The sequence below is a fragment of the Echinops telfairi genome, unplaced genomic scaffold (genome assembly GCF_000313985.2).
Source record: "Echinops telfairi isolate 266 unplaced genomic scaffold, ASM31398v2 ScPeMD7_7421;HRSCAF=8459, whole genome shotgun sequence".
Taxonomy (NCBI): Eukaryota; Metazoa; Chordata; class Mammalia; order Afrosoricida; family Tenrecidae; genus Echinops; species Echinops telfairi.
The window spans coordinates 11,557,517-11,576,797 of record NW_022111321.1 but is presented as its reverse complement, the minus strand read 5'-3'; the positions used below and the strand labels follow the sequence as shown (position 1 = coordinate 11,576,797).

The 19,281-nt window shown below is 40.8% G+C and overlaps 1 protein-coding gene and 1 non-coding gene across 2 annotated transcripts in view; one reads left to right on the top strand and one right to left on the bottom strand.

The window, feature by feature from the left end:
• Nucleotides 1-2,442: 2,442 nt before the first annotated feature.
• The window catches only part of YAP1 (Yes1 associated transcriptional regulator), a 134,320-nt gene continuing 117,481 nt past the window's right edge, over nucleotides 2,443-19,281 (bottom strand). The window contains exons 7-9 of the mRNA XM_004709011.2: nucleotides 10,885-11,015; nucleotides 7,594-7,706; nucleotides 2,443-6,095 (exon numbers count right to left, since the gene is read on the bottom strand). Of these exons, the coding sequence (XP_004709068.2) occupies nucleotides 5,857-6,095; nucleotides 7,594-7,706; nucleotides 10,885-11,015 (483 nt within the window). The 3' untranslated portion in view covers nucleotides 2,443-5,856. The remainder of the gene's footprint in view (nucleotides 6,096-7,593; nucleotides 7,707-10,884; nucleotides 11,016-19,281) is intronic.
• LOC115872266 lies at nucleotides 15,429-15,535 on the top strand. Its single transcript, XR_004047770.1, has one exon. It is a non-coding gene; the product is annotated as a U6 spliceosomal RNA (small nuclear RNA).

Sequence of the window (19,281 nt, the reverse complement as noted above, 5' to 3'; positions counted from 1 at the left end):
ATATAAGGAGGTGATAATCCTAAGAAACTATTATTATTTGCAATGTAGTCACTTAATATGGCTATAATCCATTTTGCGGTAACCTGTAAATTCTAGCCTCTATGCCTGGGTTGCAATCTCATTTTGGAGCTCTGTTATAGGAACAGACAAGATTAAGATGGGATGTACTGCGTCTTCACCTTAGTAGAGGGTGTGAATCCAGTCCACGCCTGGTTTTCTCGGGGATCAGGTCTATGGAAAGACAACCACCCCAAAGCTTTCCCCCTTTTGTGAGCATCCCTCCCTGGCTGAGCATGTTTAAGAAAGGCCTGTTTTGACTTTCAGACACATTTGGCTTCTGGTTCTAGACCCTGCGTGTCTTGCCTCTCCCTGATCTCCGGGGCGGTCTTTCACCTGACCCGAGTTCACCAGCTTCTGCAAGCAGACAGACGAGGCGGCGGCTCCAGGCAGATGTCCGAGCTTCAGGGCTTTTCCCACTGATGGCACCCGCTAGTGCCTCGGCTTTTGTGAGTTGTGCGAGCCGCTGCAGAGGACTGTGGCACCCCAAGAGGCGCAGTGGTACAACACTTCAAGGGAAGGAACATCCAAGGAAAGTGGACATTCGAGACACGTTTAATCTCCACCTCTTTGGGACCAGTCTGCTTTTAATCCCTGGAAAAGTTACCACATGTAAAATGTCAAATCACTAAAACTTTGAAAATAACATAAAGGGATCCTTTTAGCTTAGTTCCTATTTTCTCTTTTCATTCCTTGAAGCTCCTTTTATTAAGAAACAAACCACCACGTCCACTCAAGAGTCCTAAAACCAAGGGTCAATTTCAGAAAGTTAAAACAACTTACTCCTCACTTTGTAACGGTGCCAGGTTCTGGAGTAGCTGTTTAGAAAGACTGCGAATAGACTCTTAGCTCAGTTCTCCAAATACAGCTCTCCACGGCGCACAGGTATCAGTGCTTAACCGGTGGTGGCAGCTTAGAAGCCTCTTCGTTTGGGAGATGTTTTTACTTGCTGAACTACAACAGATTTAAACATTCAAAATCATCCTGTTTGGTTTGATTGTGAAATGTTTTTCATTTGGGGCAATATAAGTTTGCCACCATTAAGGCTACGTTTATGGTTAGGGCATTATCTAATACTTATAAAGGAGCTTTTTATATCAATATGGCAAAAAAAAAATGTCCATGTATGATGTTGAGAAATTGTATTGTTTGATGTCACAGAATTCGCATCTGCTTTTTTCACTTTTTAAATTGGGAGTTAATAGCATTCCATAATGCAATCACATCATCTGATTCCTAATTCAATAAAATTTTAATCAAATGACTTGCATCAAGAGTTGTGTGTAGCTCACTATGCTACCAGGTCTTGGTGACCTCTTTGACTACTATGCTTCTTAACTCGTAGGAACACTATTCCATTCCCTCTAGACGCTATTCCTAATTCAAATTCATTGATTCGCTGAAGCTCTCAGAGCAAACGGAAGGTTGTGTACATCTGGCTGACCAGACCCCGAGTGAAGGTGGATCACACTGCTGTTGCTGTTGAGTACCACCAAGCCCATTCCAAAGCAGAGGCGCGACAGTCGTATAGTCACCTAAGACCATCTTTAGGAAGTCATCACCAGGTCTTTCTCCCACAAAGCTGCTGGGTGGGTCTGAACCATGAACCTTTAGCTTGGCAACTACTAAACCCCGACCAGCAGGCTCCTTGGACTTACACTGCCAAGCTTCAATGAATGCAGTATGCGTGAGCACAGAATTCTCATGAAAGAACACAGCTTTCAGTACACAGACTTCGATGGAGACTGTCAAGAAACAATACCTTCACAATCAGCAAAGTTTTCTGTGACTTTATACCAGTAATTTTTCTCCTTCCATAGTAAGGTTTTTCTCCATACATGGTAAGCTTTCATATTTGACTCACCCAGATGGATGTATCAATAAATGAAGACGTTATGAATACACTAAGCCCAGGTCCTAACACTTAGATTTGTGAACATTTGTATTCATAAAAATTATGTGATAATTTTCATCAATATCCATGTTATTTATGTTTTAAGATACATGAGAAAATACTTTGGAGAAATAAAACTGCAGGTTACTTGGAAATGCAGTGTCACATTCTTCGGTTTCTCCTGCGCCAAGGTCATTTGAGAGGCACAGTTCTTAAATCCCACAACTGATGGGGGTGGACGGTCCAATGGCAGGACGTAGAAACAAAGTTCAAGGGATCATACCTGGATTCACAAAACAACGCTGTGCCCAATTCAAATAAGTAAAATAACCTTAACTTACCTACCATTTATTACTGAAGTCACCTTTTATTTTCTTTTATTAGTACCTTTTCTACTGGAAGACCATTAGGAAACAAACAAAACAAAACAAAAAAAAATCCCCCAAACAAAAAGCACCTTAAACACGATCAACTGTTAAAAAACAACCAAGAAGAGTTTAAAGAATATATTTGAACCACATAAACAAAAAGGTATTACATAAGAAAAATTAATGTAACAATTTATGTAAGTACCTAACATATGAGCATGCTCTTACATCTAAGACCAAAAAAGGTAACATTGGTAATATATATATGTATATATATTTGACAAGTGTGCATTAAAGATTCTCTAATATAAAACATTTAAAATGTGAAGAATACTTTTCAAGATACAGAAAATCATTAAGACAGGCACCCCCACAATTCATATAAAAACATGCTTGCAAAGATAAAATTCATCGGGCACTCACTGTCAGATGTGCAAAAGCTACGAAAACGTTAACCACGGGAAATGTCTCTCACTGTTGCAATGTCTGAGTGCCAACACTGACTGGTATAAATTCTGCATTACATAATGACTAGAAATCTTCAGTGTTTCCGCCACAGTTCCATAGAGAATGCATCCACTAATATGAACACTTAAAATAGCAATGTTATTTATATATATAAAAGGCACTATAATAATTCAAAGTTATTACAACACATAGTGCTTTGAGAGATCTGAAACTCCAAATCAACCAAAAGTAGATCTAAGAATCTAACTGAAAGGAACACAAATATAAAAAGCTGATAGATTTAAAGATTATAAAACTGGTTTATTGTAAAAGCAATTCAAGAATACCCAGTCGAAGTCTTATCCCAATGCTACCCAATACAACCAAGAAGCAGTTAAACACTTTTACATTAGAAACAAGGACATACAATAAAAAAGACCACATCAAGGTGGTGGTTCAAACTCAAAAAGCGCAAGGACCCTGGAGTCCTGGGTCTCCCCTTCAGGTAGAGGGCATGGTAAGATCAAAGCTCTGTGTCAGGCACCGCAGTGCTGTGACAACATTGAGGTATAACTGGGCAATTTAGGTTGAGGGGAAATGAAGGTATGCATACTCTTGTTCTGTGGGTAAACTGACATGATTGAAAATTTTAGGAACAGCTGCCATTAAAGACAGCAAGATCTGAGACAAAAATCTTTACTGATGAGAAAGAAGCTTATACTCTATCAAGGTTCCACTAAATTTTCACAACCCCCTACCTTCCCACCCTCCCCTCTTCTAAAACTATTCTGCTGATATAAAAGATGCAATCTTAATCTATAGCTTAGTAGCAAATTGTAGGCACTCCTTCCAAGTAGCTTTGATCTTCTGCACATGAAAACAACATGCTGTACCATCCATACACCCAACTATGCAGTCTGTGTAGCATGTATTCTTGCTCTCAAAATCCATCCTTCTGCACAGTGGACGTTTCCCCTCTAGACTTAACTCAAGATCTGATCTCTCTGATGTTCTCTTAATCAAAATCTGAGAGTCAATTATTACGAAGATCAACCTAGAAATCATTATATACAACACAGTGATTGCATTTCTTGAGCACTTAAAGTATTTCATATAAAACTTTTAAATCTTAACTTCCACAACCCTCTAAATCAAAGGGTCAACATACTTAAGTTCTTTTTGCGGGGAGGTTGTTTTTTTAAATTTGGAAAAAAAATTTTTTTAATCTTCCCAAGCAGAGGCTTTTCATAGCAGCTTTGGCCAGGAAGGAGATTTTACGTCTGTAATAAACCCTTGAAAATAAAGATCTACCCTAGAAACACTGAAAGACCCTTAATCATAGAGGTGTTAGCTGATGCCACTATAATTCACGACCAACTATTACCTTATAGCTTATACTGAAGAGCTGATTCATGCTCACTTTGTTCCTTTAAAAATACTCTTTGGAAACCATTATTACTCCTGTAGACTCATACTCTAGTTATATCTCTTCCTGTAAAAATAAAGGTATAATCAAGATTATCTCTATTTCTTAGCTAACTTCAACTACCAATATACATTTTATTAATCTGATCACTTCCAGCTAACTCGTGACCATACAGTATTCTATGTGATGTCCAGGGTCAATTCTCAGCATACAGAAGCAGGAGCCCGTCTTGCAGGAAAAGAACAATGTTATAGACTTCAAGCTAGTCTTTATCGTGCTCATTACAAATAAGGACTAAAGCGCCAGACTTCACTTTCAAAGCTAAGTGAAGGCCAACTTCCAAAGCTAAAGGAAGGTAACCCACTAGAGAGACGAGATCTGCCAGGCATATTAGAGCCCACTCGGCCATTTCCCATCAAGACTTAGAATTAGTCCTAGGGAGTAACAACAAGTAAAGGCATTTTTTGTTGGCTCTGTTCAAATTCATCAGACACTATTTCTCGGATGCCCAGAGGGCATGGTGCACGCTTCTCTAACCACTCTCCGTACTAACAGCCTTCTCTGGAACACTTAACTACCTCAAACACCTGCACGCTGCCCCAACCAGATTTTAAACTATCTGTGAAATATAGACTACTAGTCATGTATTCTAAATGCATACATTCAAAGCTATTGTTTTACAGTAAGTTGAAAAACCTAAAAAATATATATATATATTCTGCTATCACACTATCATAAACATTATAAGCGTGTGTGGTTATATAGAGAGCAGATAATCAAGATTTAAATAAAATGGTAAAAAAAAAAACCAAATCAAAATAAAAACAAAAAATAAGAAAATGTAGATTTCACCAAAAAGAACTATAATAATCTTCCCAAGCTACAACTATAAACAGATTCACTAATAAGGTAATTCGCCCAGGTTCTGACAAAACCAACCAATCAAAACAAAATAATAAAACAAAAACACAAGACCTATACTAGAGTACATGGCAATAATTAATATATTTCTATGGAAAATGTTTCATGCCTTATGAGCTCCTAAAATCAAATCAAAGTCACTAAGTGACTAATGATAGCACTAGGAGGAAAAAGAAAAACAAAAAAACACTGAAAGTAAAACAGTCTTCAGCCTTGGTTTCAGCTATCTCTTCAAATCAGCACTAAGTCCATAATATCAGATACATCATTTTTGGCTTGTCAGACCAGTAAGTCATGTTTTTCCACTAACCAAAGGCAGCTGAAGCAACAATTGCTTGAACAAACTAGATGTTGTGACATGAAGCATTTGACTTCCCAGTCTGAGTATTTAGTTAACATGATCATTGAACATCTAACTGGGAAAAAGGATTGGCACCCATCATCCAAATAGGCTCACTTTCCCCAGCCCCCCAAACGAACAGTAGTTATAATAGCAAAAGAAACAAAAAAAAAGGGGGGGGGGGTTGGATTCTTTAGAGCCAACTGTGAGAGGTCAGCAATATATTAACAGCAGCAACGGGTAAGGAAGAGCAAAATAGTAGATGAATGAATCTTGCTGGACATTGTTCATCTTTTTCAGTATGAGCCAGAAGATTGCAACTGCCTTATTTGGAAATTTCAGGTATGTATGTCTCATCTCCTTAGATCCTTCACAGATTTCGAATTCCGTCTACCTGAGGGCTCTATAACCATGTAAGAAAGCTTTCTTTATCTAGCTTGGTGGCAGCCAAAACGGATTCCATGTCATTCAGGATGTCAGAACTCAGAGCTTCCTGCAGACTTGGCATCAACTCCTCTCCCTCTATGTTCATTCCATCTCCTTCCAGTGTTCCAAGGTCCACATTTGTCCCAGGAATGGCTTCAAGGTAGTCTGGGAAACGGTTCTGCTGTGAGGGTAGGGTACTTTGGTTGATAGTATCACCTAATTAAGAGAAAGAGAGGTAATGAGGTAATTTTGGGAGGTTAACATCAGAGGTGCATATCACATAAGCATAGGAAATGAGAGAGAGAGAGAGAACAAACCCCTGACATCTTGAATTGATGACCAGAGTTTGACTCAAACAACCCAGAGATAAAAGAAAACACAATTTCAGTTAGTTTTGCGTCAGCATTTGTTCAAATATGCAACCAATGGCTTCATTGCAACAAAGGGCCGTGAACAGCAAATTCATTCGAACGATTCTATGCACCCAAAAGTGCAAGAACAAGTACACTGCACAGTAGCAAGCCCTGCACCGCGACAACAAGATTAAACATAAATCACACAGGCCAGGCCTTTCCCTTAAATAAGGCGCTGTGGGATACACATTGAGCTGTTAACTGTGTCAAGGGTTCAAATCCACCAGTCACTCCATGGGGGGAGGAGGAGGCTGTCTGCTTCCATGGAAACATACAGACTCCGAAAGCCTTCAGAGCAGTTCTATTATGTGTGCAAAAGGGTAGTTCTGGGTGGGAATCGGCTGAATGGCAGTGGGTTTGGTTTTGCTTTTCTCTCAATGATACTTTTGGGAAACACTAAAATAAAAGGACTGGAAAAATAAAATATTATCTTCCACTCCAGAGGTTAAATTTACAATAAAAAAACATGTCTCCCAGAAAATTCTGAGTATGCAAATTCTCACAGCTTGGCTTCCAGGTTTCCCAAACTTACCTGGCCCCGAGAGGCACAGGACAACACTAACATTCTAGAGGACTACACTGGCGACACTTTCAGAAAAGCTACCGCAGCCACTAAGTGCTGACAGAGCCTGGAGAAGGGTGGAAGAGGAGCAGGGGAGGTTTGTAACAGAGGGATTTAAAGTGGTTCCTCAGGATGATTACTACTTAGATAAGCAGAGGGAAACTTCGAAGCCAAGAGCTGGACTGAGCTCAGACACAAAAGACTTGCTAAACACTTTGAGAAGAGGAGCTGACAAATGAAAGAACTAGCTAGTTAGAGAATGGCTTCTTTCCGGGCCAATTTGGGCACACTCCAACAGAGCTACAGAGGCAGGGTCACCAGGTAAGCCAAAGGGGAAATAGCTCCTTCATGCCTGTGAGGCAGGTTATTTCTTGGCCCTCCTCCATCAGCCTCTCCCACCATAAAGACTTATGTGGAACAAAAGTTTTCATAGAAGATAGGAGCAGGCAGTGAATCACATACAGAACTCTCTCCAAAACAAAGAGGATCACCAACTGCTAAGCAATTGACTCGTTCATCAACACCGGACCCTGAAATACAGCCACGGGTATTTATGGCACGGAAAACTGAGAAAAGACTTTAATTAGAAACCACTACACAAAGACCATGCTCCATCTGAACCGAAGTTGTAGGATGTGCTTCTGATTAGTACCAGTGAATTATGTATGGCTCATGCTGGTGGCTATGTGGTGATTCCTGACAGCAGGTCAGGTTCCTAACAGGAATAAAGAACACCAACCTGTATCCATTTCATCAACACTGTTCAGGAAGTCATCTGGAGTCCGGGGGACACTGTAGCTGCTCATGCTGAGCCCACTGTCTGTGCTCTCATCCCGAGAGTGGTAGGTGCCACTGCAAAGAACAAGATACAAGTAGACTTAAGTAAAAAAACAAACAAACAAAAACAACAATCAACTCAAGGTAACACAACTGGATGATTTAGAGCAAACTCTTCCCCTGCAACATCTGAAACAAGCACCCTTCTTCTGAGCACACACGGCCCGTGTGCAACAAAGTGCAAAAGGCGTGAGTCCAAACTGAAGCTGGCAGCTTTCAGGGACCAAGATCTCTCCTTCAGGTCTGGCCACGGTGTGTGGGTGGGGGAGGGTAAATGGCACAGTAGCTGACAGAAAAGGATCTGCATAGGTAGTCTCTGTAAGACCACTTGAATCTGGCTTCAAGGCCTCAATTCCCCAGGTGTCAGTAACAGAAGTAGAGAGGTCAAAGCGCAAGCTCCACGTGGGAGGTGAGACAGGCCTGCACTAGACTTGTGTTCAATTCCTCACATCCTTTACCCCCACCCCCTGCCCCAATATACGACAACTCAAAATAAAGAGCCAGAATTCCTTTTGGACTGAGCCAAAAGAGATGAGTCACTGACGATAAGACTCCTGGCTTTTAGTTGGGGTGGGGAAGGTGGGGCTCAAACATCTCACCATCTTAAGATGGGCACCTTATAGCTCAAGTTGAAGGAAAGAGTTAAAAACAAACAAACAAACAACTAAACTACAAAGGCACACCCCTGGAGTGTGTGTGTGCATGAGTCAAGACAGATTTTTACTTTGGGCTAAATGAAGTTTCCCAGATTTATAGGCATGAATGAGAAATAAACATCATCAGAATATCACATTTGTAAATAGAACACTTTTCCGGAGCTACAAGCACGTAGACAGCAGCTGGCACGGGCTGTAAACGCCTTGTGCTCTCCTAATGCAAACATGACGGAAATGTTTGGAACCAAGCAATTATTATGTTAATGGTATCTGAAAACGAACATGAACTTTAACTTCCCCTGAACTGGACATTTTAAGCAACTGTAAACTGACACTAAACAATTTACAAGAAAGTTAAAGAAAATTTAAACAAGCTTTAACAATTGCTCAGTACTCATCATTTCTTCCCTAAGTGACGCAAATCATTTGCCTCATCTCTTCTAAGCAACCAGTAGTTTTGCTCTAATGCGCTGGTGGGGTCAGATTTTGGTAAGATTCAAAAGGCTCCCACAGACCCAAGAAAACACAAAGCTGCCTCTGAGCCCATGTGCACACTGCTGTGTCTGAGAAGGCCTTGGGACGTGGCTGGTTTCGATTCAGCCAGCTCTGACCTGGACTAAGGACCTGGTCCTACTCCTCCCCGCCCCCCCATGCTCACTGCTAAGCTGGGCCACACGTCAGACACAGAACAAGAGCAGACTGCTTCTGAGTTGGGCACAGTTCACACCAACACAGGGGAAGCACTTGAGCACTTCTGATGACAGGGTTTACAGGGCCATTTTTCTGACCAGACCAGCTCCCTGCAGAACTCCATTGTCTCCTGCAGCCCTCACCTTCTGATGAACGCTCCAGGAGCGTCTGCTGCGAGCCGACAAGCACAGAACAACCTCTGAGGACACAGAGGCGAAGGGTAGCAATAACATCCTGATGCGCTCCCACCCTGTAATCTTTCCAGGAAACAGCACCTCTGAGGGTGGCCTACTTCTCCTCTTCGTTTTAAGGACCAATCTTCAACACGTAACTGTTGGAAGGATATGCCACCTGGCCCATTTTTCTAACGAGTTTACTTTTCTCCCTGGATTTTAAGATATACCATCAGTGACGGCAGTACTAGGATCCCACCGAACCAACACTTTCCAGGTGAGAAAAGTTCTGTGCTATTGCAACCTTTCCCAATAAACCTCAGTTTAATTTTGCGCAGGCCTGATTTCAAGACACCCATCCTCAGGCAGGGCTTCAGAACAGGATGGGTGTCCGGAGAGGAAGTACACACTTAGAAACAGTTGAGAATGCCTTATAAGCCAAGCCTCTCCACGAGGCCATCCGAGCCAATCTGAAGGCCGGGTGAACGATGAGAGTCTCTGACGATACACGTTCTTTACCAGGACAAGCAATTTTGTTTATTCGTAGAATCTTACAGACCTCATTTCAAGTGGTGAGAGCTAAACTGTCATAGGATAAAATGCATTGCTATCAAGTTGATTTGACTCTTAGCAACCCTATAGGACAGGGTTAAACTGCCCTGTGGGTTCCTGAGGCGACACATCTTCAAGGCTGCAGAAAGCCCCATCTGTCTTCCCTGGAGCAGCAGCAGCGAGTCTCAGCGACTGGCCTCGTGGTCAGCGACCTCACAGGAAGTGTGCTACGCCACCAGAGCGCCTCTACCAAATAGTCACCGCTTTCCTACCTCATCCAAAACACTGGAAGCTATTTTTGAATGTGTTTAAAATTGGTTGAAAAAGCAAAGCACAAAACCTAGCAAAGCACACCCCACCCCATTTTTTGAAGAATGAAATCAATCTACCCCAATTGTAATTTTAAATGTTTTCTAGGTAAAGAATATGGCCTGTTTCAGCTTGCACTCTTTTTAACATAGCTACACACACACACACACACACACACACACACACACACACACACGCGCGCACGCACACAAAACACATTTTTGCAGTCTGCCTACAATGCCACGATTTGTGGGAATTCACTCAAAAGCATCCCTAAGCTATGCTATTTTCAAATACTATCATTAATCTTAACGTGTTTCTTAAGAAAATACCACCTTACACTTCAGCTCTTGGAAGCACAGCGCTTAGGAACAGAAGGCCTTAGTTGCTTACAATGTTGCTTAGTGAAAGCTCTCAAGCTGAACACCTATGTGGAAAATTCCTCCCAAAGATCTTTACAATGCTGTCCTAAGTAGGTTTTGGATGCAGTTCGTTTGTGTTCAGAGAGAGGCGTTCACATGTTCCTTCATGATTCTGTCATTTTAAATAACTGTTAGTCAACAGAAGGGCAGAGGCACACACGCTGGGACTTTAAGTATTCCCAGGGCAAGTCTCGACAGCGCACTTCCTCTCGCAGGAGATGCTTTTAATCCTCAGCGCTCAGTGTAGTCCCCATCAAGGAGAGATTCATTTACAGCAAGGGTGCTGTGCCCACACAGGTGTTCAAAACAACCTATTACAAGTACTCAGCACAATGATCTGCGAGCCGTGATCTCCGGCCCACACCATCTCGTGCTGCTCTCACCCGCCTACCTGTTCAGAAAGGGATCTGAGCTGTTGGTCGTCACGGTTCTCAGTTCCTGAGACATCCCCGGAGAAGAGACTGGGTTTTGAGACCCGCCATCCTGCTCCAACGTTGGTAACTGGCTACGGAGAGCTAGTTCCTAGGAAAAAGAACAAACATGAACAAACAGAATCAATGTACTGGGTTGATAACTGCATCATTGAATTCAAAGACAAAATGCACATGAAGGCACCTGTGTACATACTTGTATAGACTCAGAGTGCGAACATCCATTTTTTAGTTAAAATGTGCCCCAGTCAGAAATAAAGTTCTTCGGATGTTCAAGGGATTAAAGATGGAATTGCATAATTTAAAGTTTATCTAGCCTTATTAATCCAAACACATACATGCTTTAAGATGTACTGTATATACTCAAGTATAAGCCAACCCAAATATCAGCCAAGGCACCTAATTTTATCACAAAAACGGCATTAAAAATGTGCTGGAAAACACAGCTTATACAGGAGTAGATGCAGCAGTTTCTTTGGTCAGTTTCCTTACTCTTTCTTGTAGTAGAATCCTACTTAAAGTGTATTTTTCCTCACCAGCCCTCAAATGGTTGTTTAGGGTGCTCAGAACCAAGACAGTGTAGGAATAGTAACATTTGTTGATTTAACAGAACCACCCACCCATCCCGCTTGACCCTGTCATCAAGCATCTTTCTTTGACTTCCTATATCCTCTATTCTCACAGCAGGGAGAGGGGATCAATCAATCCGCATCTCTCACTTGCTCATGCACGCCCTGCTCTCAATCTCAAATCCCTTTGGGGGTACTCCAAACTCTCACCAGGACTCCTCCTGGAAGCGTGAATACAGGGCACAGCTGACAGCTTGTCTCAACAGGCTTCCATCCTGGGCCTGGAGCTTCTCTTGCCAGGACCGCCAGGCCAGTTTACCGCGCCGACAGACCAGTGCCGCCCTCGTCTCCCCATTGCCCCTTCCTTCTCAGGACTTCCCAGGGTCACCAGCACTTAGAACCGTCCTCTGGTAGAGCATCTGCCTCCTCTCCTTGCACTTTCTTGCCGTGCCTTGAGAGGTGGCATTTCATCACGAAGGTCCCTGCCTCCCCCGCAGTCTTCCTAAACTAACGCTGTTCGTTGAGACATGCTCCCTCCATGCCCCTCGAACCTTTCCTCAACCATATCGCCACTGGGTCCAGAGGCGGTGGCTCTGTACTGCCACTGCTAGACTATGATTTATCTTCCAAGCCCTTTATTTATGCTCACGCCTCCTCCTCCCTTTACAGGCAGTTCCCGGAATACAAACCAGTTCTGTTCCTAAGCCAATCTCAGTGGAATTTGTATGTATTGAACATCAGTTAACTAAATGTCTTGTCTGTAGAGTTTATCTTTCTGTGCATTAAAAACAAAAAGTAAAGAAGCACTTATAGATACACTAATTCTAACAATAATGTAGCAAGAATAATGCTTTGGTGTGTGTTGCAAAGCCTATTGGTTATTATATATCACTGTTCTGTACATTTGTAGCCATCATCATTCTCAAAACATTTTCTTTCTACTTGAGCCCTTGGTATCATTTCCCCCTCCCTCATCCTTGATAATTTATAAATTATTTTTTTCATGTCTTACACTGTCTGATGTCCCCCTTCACCCACTTTTCTGTTGTCCATTCCCAAGGGCGGGGGTTATATGTTGATCATTGTGATCAGTTCTCCCTTCCTCCCCCTTACCCTCCTGGGACCTCAGATTTTTAATGCAAAAAAGGCTTTCCAGGCTTTACAATAAATAGTTAACTCCTAACTATAGGTTGTACAGAGCCTGGGGACAGCTAGTACCATCCTTAAAATCTCGTTTTCTAAACTAGAGGGGGAAAACCCAACTTGCGTGCAGTGAGTGGATTCTTATTCACAGCACCCCTATAGGACAAATGGGCACTGCCCCAGTGGGTCTCCGAGGCTGTAAATCTTGATGCGGGTAGGAATTCTCATCTTTCACCCAAGGAGCTACCGGTGGGTTTGAATCACTGACCTTATGGTTAGCAGGTCAATGCATAATCCACTATGCTACCAGAGCTTCCTGAACCTAAGGAATCATAATAGAATTCAGGGGTCTCTGAACTTGACTGGAAGGGGTGGTGGTGGACATCTTTAAATTTCACTCGTCTCTAACTGAAATTTAACACTTTCCTCAAATATGAATGTAGGCCACAAAGAAGTAGTCACTGTACCCTTTTGACTTTTCACTGATCGAAAAATTTTCATATTACACTATAGTTACTGCAAATATCTTGGGGAATGATTTGTCCATTATCTCAAATTATAATAATTATAAGACACTGTTAAGGACCCCCGATGGTACAATAGCTCACTGCTTGGCTTTGGCCAACCAAAAAGCCAGGACAGAAAGGATCTCCTCGTTGCTCCTGTAAGTACTACAGCCCACAATCCCCGAGGTAAAGTTCGGTGCTGTTCTTTAAAGGTTGGTGTAAGTGTGAGTCAACGCAATGACACACAGTAACTTAACAGAATGCTAGATCTTATACGCTAATAAAGTATGCTACAATTACATGTTTGCATTTGATATCTGAACAATTATTTAAATAAAATGGCTTCTCTCTGTAATGGTATACATTAAAAAAACAAACAGAAAGTAGTCTGAGAAGTGCTATCTGTGTGGGCTGAGCAAGAAGGCCACAGGAGTTCACTGCTCTTATTTACAGACTTCTTTGCGACCCTGTCTTACACATGGAACTTTTAGAACCTGGTTCAGAGTCCCTTACCACTCAAAGTATTCTTTCAATACTAGGGGTCAGTAGAGTGAGTCCTTTGACATAAAAGCTTCCTGATGTTCTGCATCCCAATAATCTCCATCTGCACCTATGTCGATCACCCGAGACTCCCATGACCACCAAGATTTAGTTGTTTACAACCAATCAATCTCTTAAATCCTTAGTAATCTTAGGCATAAGGAAGATCATGTTTCAGTGCACCTCAACCTCATCCAACGCCCTGGAGATATTAGTAGCTATGCACAAAATCATTCCATACTCTATCCTTGAGATTCTGGATACCCTTTAAATTGCACTGATATTGACTGCCTCATCATTGCACTTCGAACATGAACTACTCAGAGGTTATATCTTAGACCTGGCTGCTTTGGAAATGTCTGCCCAAGAAGTCTTACCTGAGTTTTTATTCCACTTTCTGACCATGTTTTTCCTCCCACCCAGTTCCCCTATGAGGCCGTTCCTACACAACCATTCTCTATGGTCATGCTGCCCAGAGCCTTCGCTGTTCTTACTCGTGGGCTTTATTGCTCCTTTCTGGCTCAATTATAGGTTTTTTTCTCCTTCTCTACCAGCTTTTACTCATGAGTTATGAACTGAAACCCACGGGTTTCTTTCAGAATTCTGACACACACACGGCTTTAGCTTATACTACAAATACCAGCCTGAGATCAAGGTTAACTAACATATGCTTTCTTCAGACTGCTAAGTGTACTTAAGGAAAAAATCATACATCTATGCAGATGGTTACCATGACAAATTAATGGTCTTTAGTATTAGCTGGTCTTGTCTAGGTAATTCTCCATGAAAAGTGTACTTCTACCACAAGACTGTATTAGCCTTCTCACCAATGCACCATACAATAAAATCACAGCAAGTGTCATGTAATATCGTATTTTTACTTCCTCCTGTACCACAATGAATGGCCAGACTGGGAGGGTAAGGCTCTATTTCAAATACCCTGAAGAAACGACAGTGCTCTCAAAAATATGACTTTATTTAGCAATACACTTTGCATTACTGGAACAAATGAAAAAACAAAACAAAACAGGCTATTTTGTGTCCTTTAACAAACACTTTCCAGTGACCATAAAGGGTGTAACACCAATGAGCTATTCAGATTTACAAGGAAAGGTAATTTAAGAGAGGCAAATAAAGATGGCAAATCACGCCAAGTCACCTAAGAAACTAGCCAATAACCTGAAAGGCTGTGGAAATACTTATCATCAGTCCTATAGCTGAGCCATAACGAAAAGTAACGAAGCTAAGAATTCACTTAAATTGAACCTGCAATGATTCAAGGAACAAAATGCCACTTTATTCAAGGTATAAATATTTAGTCTGATTTTAACATGTCTAGCAATAGCAAACAGAACAGGATTGAAAAGATGCCCCACGCAATATTTCACAATAGCTTGAAGTTTAACTGAGGTACAATAAATTCTACATTTAGGATGTATATGCTGATGAGCTTTGACACAGGGTAGTGGAGGCTTCAAAAATTTACAGAAAAACGGAGTTGAAAGATGACGGTTTGTCCCATGAACTCTCTGGTGCTCCCACCCAACCTGCAAAACCATCACCACAATCAAGGTAATCTCCACGTTTTCTTTTGTCCCCATGAGAATAATGCTCTGCTGTCAGTAAAGACTGGTTTCTGTCTAAATCTGATGTCAATAGAATCATAAAGTATGAATTATTCACTTAGCATGATTTTTTTTGAGATGCACTCATGTTTTATCAATGGTTTATTCCTCCGTATATAGGATGCTCACTTCGGCAGCACATATACTAAAATTGGAACGATACAGAGAAGATTAGCATGGCCCCTGCACAAGGATGACACGCAAATTCGTGAAGCGTTCCATATTAAAAAAAAAAAAGACAAAATAAAAGATTCTATATAAGGCTACGTTTATTTACCCATAATGACTTGTTGGTAAATATTGAGGCTGCTGTATGAGCCCCTAATAAAACGATTTTAAAAAATCTTTAAAAAAAAACAAAATAAAGTTAATAACATAGTCTCAAAAAAAATACTGATGCTGCTTCTAATTTTGGGCTTCATGTAGACATACTTTCATTTCTCTTGGATACCCTAAAATTCTAAAAGTCTAGAAAATATTTTGCTTCTAGACAACTGACTTTCACTACCTTTCTCATTTTTTTATGTGCACCAACTTAATGGATTTTATATGGGGTGAAACACTTTAATGCCAAATATCTTTAAAAGTGTTTTGTTTTTTCATCCTATAGAGAACCCTATTGCTAGTTACATGAAGGAAATATTTAAAAACAAAACAAAACAACCAAAGGCCAATGGCTTGGCAATGAGTTAAGAAAACTGCAGCACAAAAGAGGCAAACTCACATTTTCCTTTATGAACCACCCAGGAAAGTTCTTGCCGAACAAGCTTGGATCATTAGTGTTACTTATAGTCCAAGGAGTGGACTCCAAGCAAACACATGCCAGATTAGCTAAGATTTACAGGCTCGATGGGAAAAGCCACCACATTTTTGTATTATTACAGAAGAAAACGAGCTAAAAATACTTGCTTCATTTCAAGAAAGTCAAATACTCTAAAAGAACTACTTGACCTTTGAAATACAAAACAGAAGCATGATCACATTTTGGCTGAATTTCCTTTAACTTGCTTACTTCCCATTTTTGAAAGTTTGTCACACTATTTATTCTAACTACCTTTGGGAAAAGAGAGCTTAAAACATTTGTATTTTTAGCTCCGCGGTCTAATTTTAGGCATTGTGTTCAGGATAAAATAAGCCAAAACCTCCTTAGAGATAGATGTAACTTTCCACATGAAATGCGCAAACTGAAATCTTTTTTTTTTTTTTAAGACAATCCAATTATTTCCCAACAGTTATTTTCCAAATAGTGGTTCCAAATTTATCCCATTGCAAAATAGGTTCAGTTTCACCAAATCTGTTTTGACAAGATTAGTTTATGTCCATGGAATCAGTGTAATGTACATATGTACACACACAGCCAAGCGGTCACTTTGAGGACTAAGGCGCACCTGACCCGAGCAGCACTGTGGACTGCCGGAGCAACAGGCCAACCTGCCGGGGAGCAGAGAGCCGGAACGCTCCTTCGAAGCGAGGATGCTGAACATTCGTCTCGCGGACTTTGGACATGTTCATCAGAAGGGAACAGTCCCCGGAAGAGGAAGTCCTCCTCGGTGGAGGATCAGCAAAATGGAGGAAAACCCTCCCGGAGACGGAGTGACACAGCAGCTGTGGCAACAATTGTGAGAATGGTGCAGGCCCAGGAAGTGTACCACTCTGCTGAACACAGGTCACCGAGTGAGGACCGATTTGACAACACATCACAACTTGCTTTTAAATGCAATGTAACAGAGAAAGTTTGTGGAAACGTGTTTCCAGTGATTCAGAATAAGTACCGTATACACTCGAGTATAAGCCGACCCGAATATCAGCCGAGGCACCTAATTTTACCACAAAAACGGCATTACAGATATGCTGAAAAACTCGGCTTATACACGAGTATATATGGTGACTATATTTTGTACTATTCTTTATTAAAATGTTTTTTTCTCAAGTCTCTAAAAAACATAACAAATTTTTGGTTTTTTACTTTGAAAAGCCCTGATTTCATATGGTATGATCATGGTTTCAAATTTATTTATAATTCTTGGCTCAGAGTATAAGGAATCATGAACTCATCCAAACAGGACAGCTTATAGGAGGGGTTCTTTTTAATGAGCTCAGATTCCATGTTTATTCTCCCTTGAAATCAGACATGAATTAGGATATCTCTACAAATTTCCATTTCTTTCATAAGATCTACCTTTTAAAAAATTATTTGTGTATCTACATATTCATGTGGGACACAGACATGGCTGATTTTTTACTTGACTGAACTCCAAAGGTGCAGGTTAAGAAAAGAGCAAAGGGCTGCTTTCTGATAAGTAAGTGCATTAATTTCTTTCCAACCACTTATACCAATGCTTTTAAGCTCAACAAATACCCCCCATTTTTATAGAACCTGATGAAACAAATTAGGTTCATAGCAGATGAAATTATTAATAGAAAAACAATGACTTGAGGATAGTTAGCAACTGATAATTATTATTTTAATTACTTTCTTAAAGCCCTTTTTGTCTTTAGCACATCTAAGCTACATAATGGTGTACCTATTGTCGGATCATATGAGGTGATTTCAAAAAGCTCGTGGAAAAATTCCATTACCTTTCAATTCCATTTTTCCATGAACCTTTTCCCCCCTTTCATCAGTTTCTTTATGTACAATTCAATAACACTGGATGCATTCCTACCCCCTTCTGCCTTGGATTTATTTGTGGCAAAAACATACGCAACAAAACATTCTCCCATTCAACCATTTCCACATGTATAATTCAGTGCCATTGATTATACTCTTCATGTTATATATTCACTACTGACAGCCTTTTCAAGTTATTCCACAAACATTAACATAAACTCAATGCCCCTAAGTAAAGTCTCTTCCTCCTTCACCCATGGTAACCACTGGTCAAATTTAGTTTCTTCCTTTTTCGAAAGTAGTTTCCTTGATATAATACTCACAAATCGTACATTTCCATTCACGAGCTTCTTTGAAAGCCCCTTCATGTATGACACACAGTGATGGTTGGTTGGTTGGTTTTTTTTGGTGTTTATCCTTTTTCTTAAAATCGTTTTATTAGGGGCTCGTACAACTCTTATCACAACCCACACATACATCAATTGTGTAAAGCACATTTGTACATTCACTGCCCTCGTCATTCCCAAAACATGTGCTCTCCACCCAAGCCCCTGGCATCAGCTCCTCATTTTTCCCCCTCCCTCCCCGCTTCCCTCTCTCTGGTTGGTTGTTTTTTATGCGGTGTTTTCGGTGAAGGTTTGCACAGCAAATTAGGTTCGAATTGAACAATCCCTATAAATTGTTTATGGCACTGGTTACATTTTTCATACTGTGTCAATATTTTCTATGAAGGTATACTTTGGGGGTGGGGGTGGTAATCAGTGTATTCAAGGAAGGTTAATGAACTTAGAAAGCCAAATTCATAAATGGAGAATAACTAAAAATATTGATGTTACAAATAATCTGTCTTAAGGATAGCAGCCTATGTCAGTAATTCTAAAAGAGGGGGGAAAAAATCCTAAAACTCAAACCAAACCCATTGCTCTCTAAATCAATTCCAACTCATTGTGAACCCATGGGCAGAGCAGAAAGTCACATCTTGCTCTCATGAATGGGTGGCAGATTCGAACTGCTGACCTCGTGGTTAATAGTACAACATGTAATCTACTCCACACTAGCAGGGCTCTGTGTGCCAGCAAAGGCTTACTGAAGTGTCACACAATATTTCCTAATCTGTAAAGTCATGAAAACACTCAACCCATGCTTAAAATGTTTTTGTTTCTAATGTTTGGGCATTTGCCAAAGTGTCTTCAACTTCAGTCCAAGTTTTGTTTATGAAAAAAACTATGGACATGAATTTAGGGATAATTAATTACTATAAACTTAAACGCTGAAAATGCCATCCAGTTTCCAGCCCAATTCTGCCATTGTTCAGCACTCTTTTTACAAATCTTTTGAATTGAGGTCTTTTGTAATTTGTATT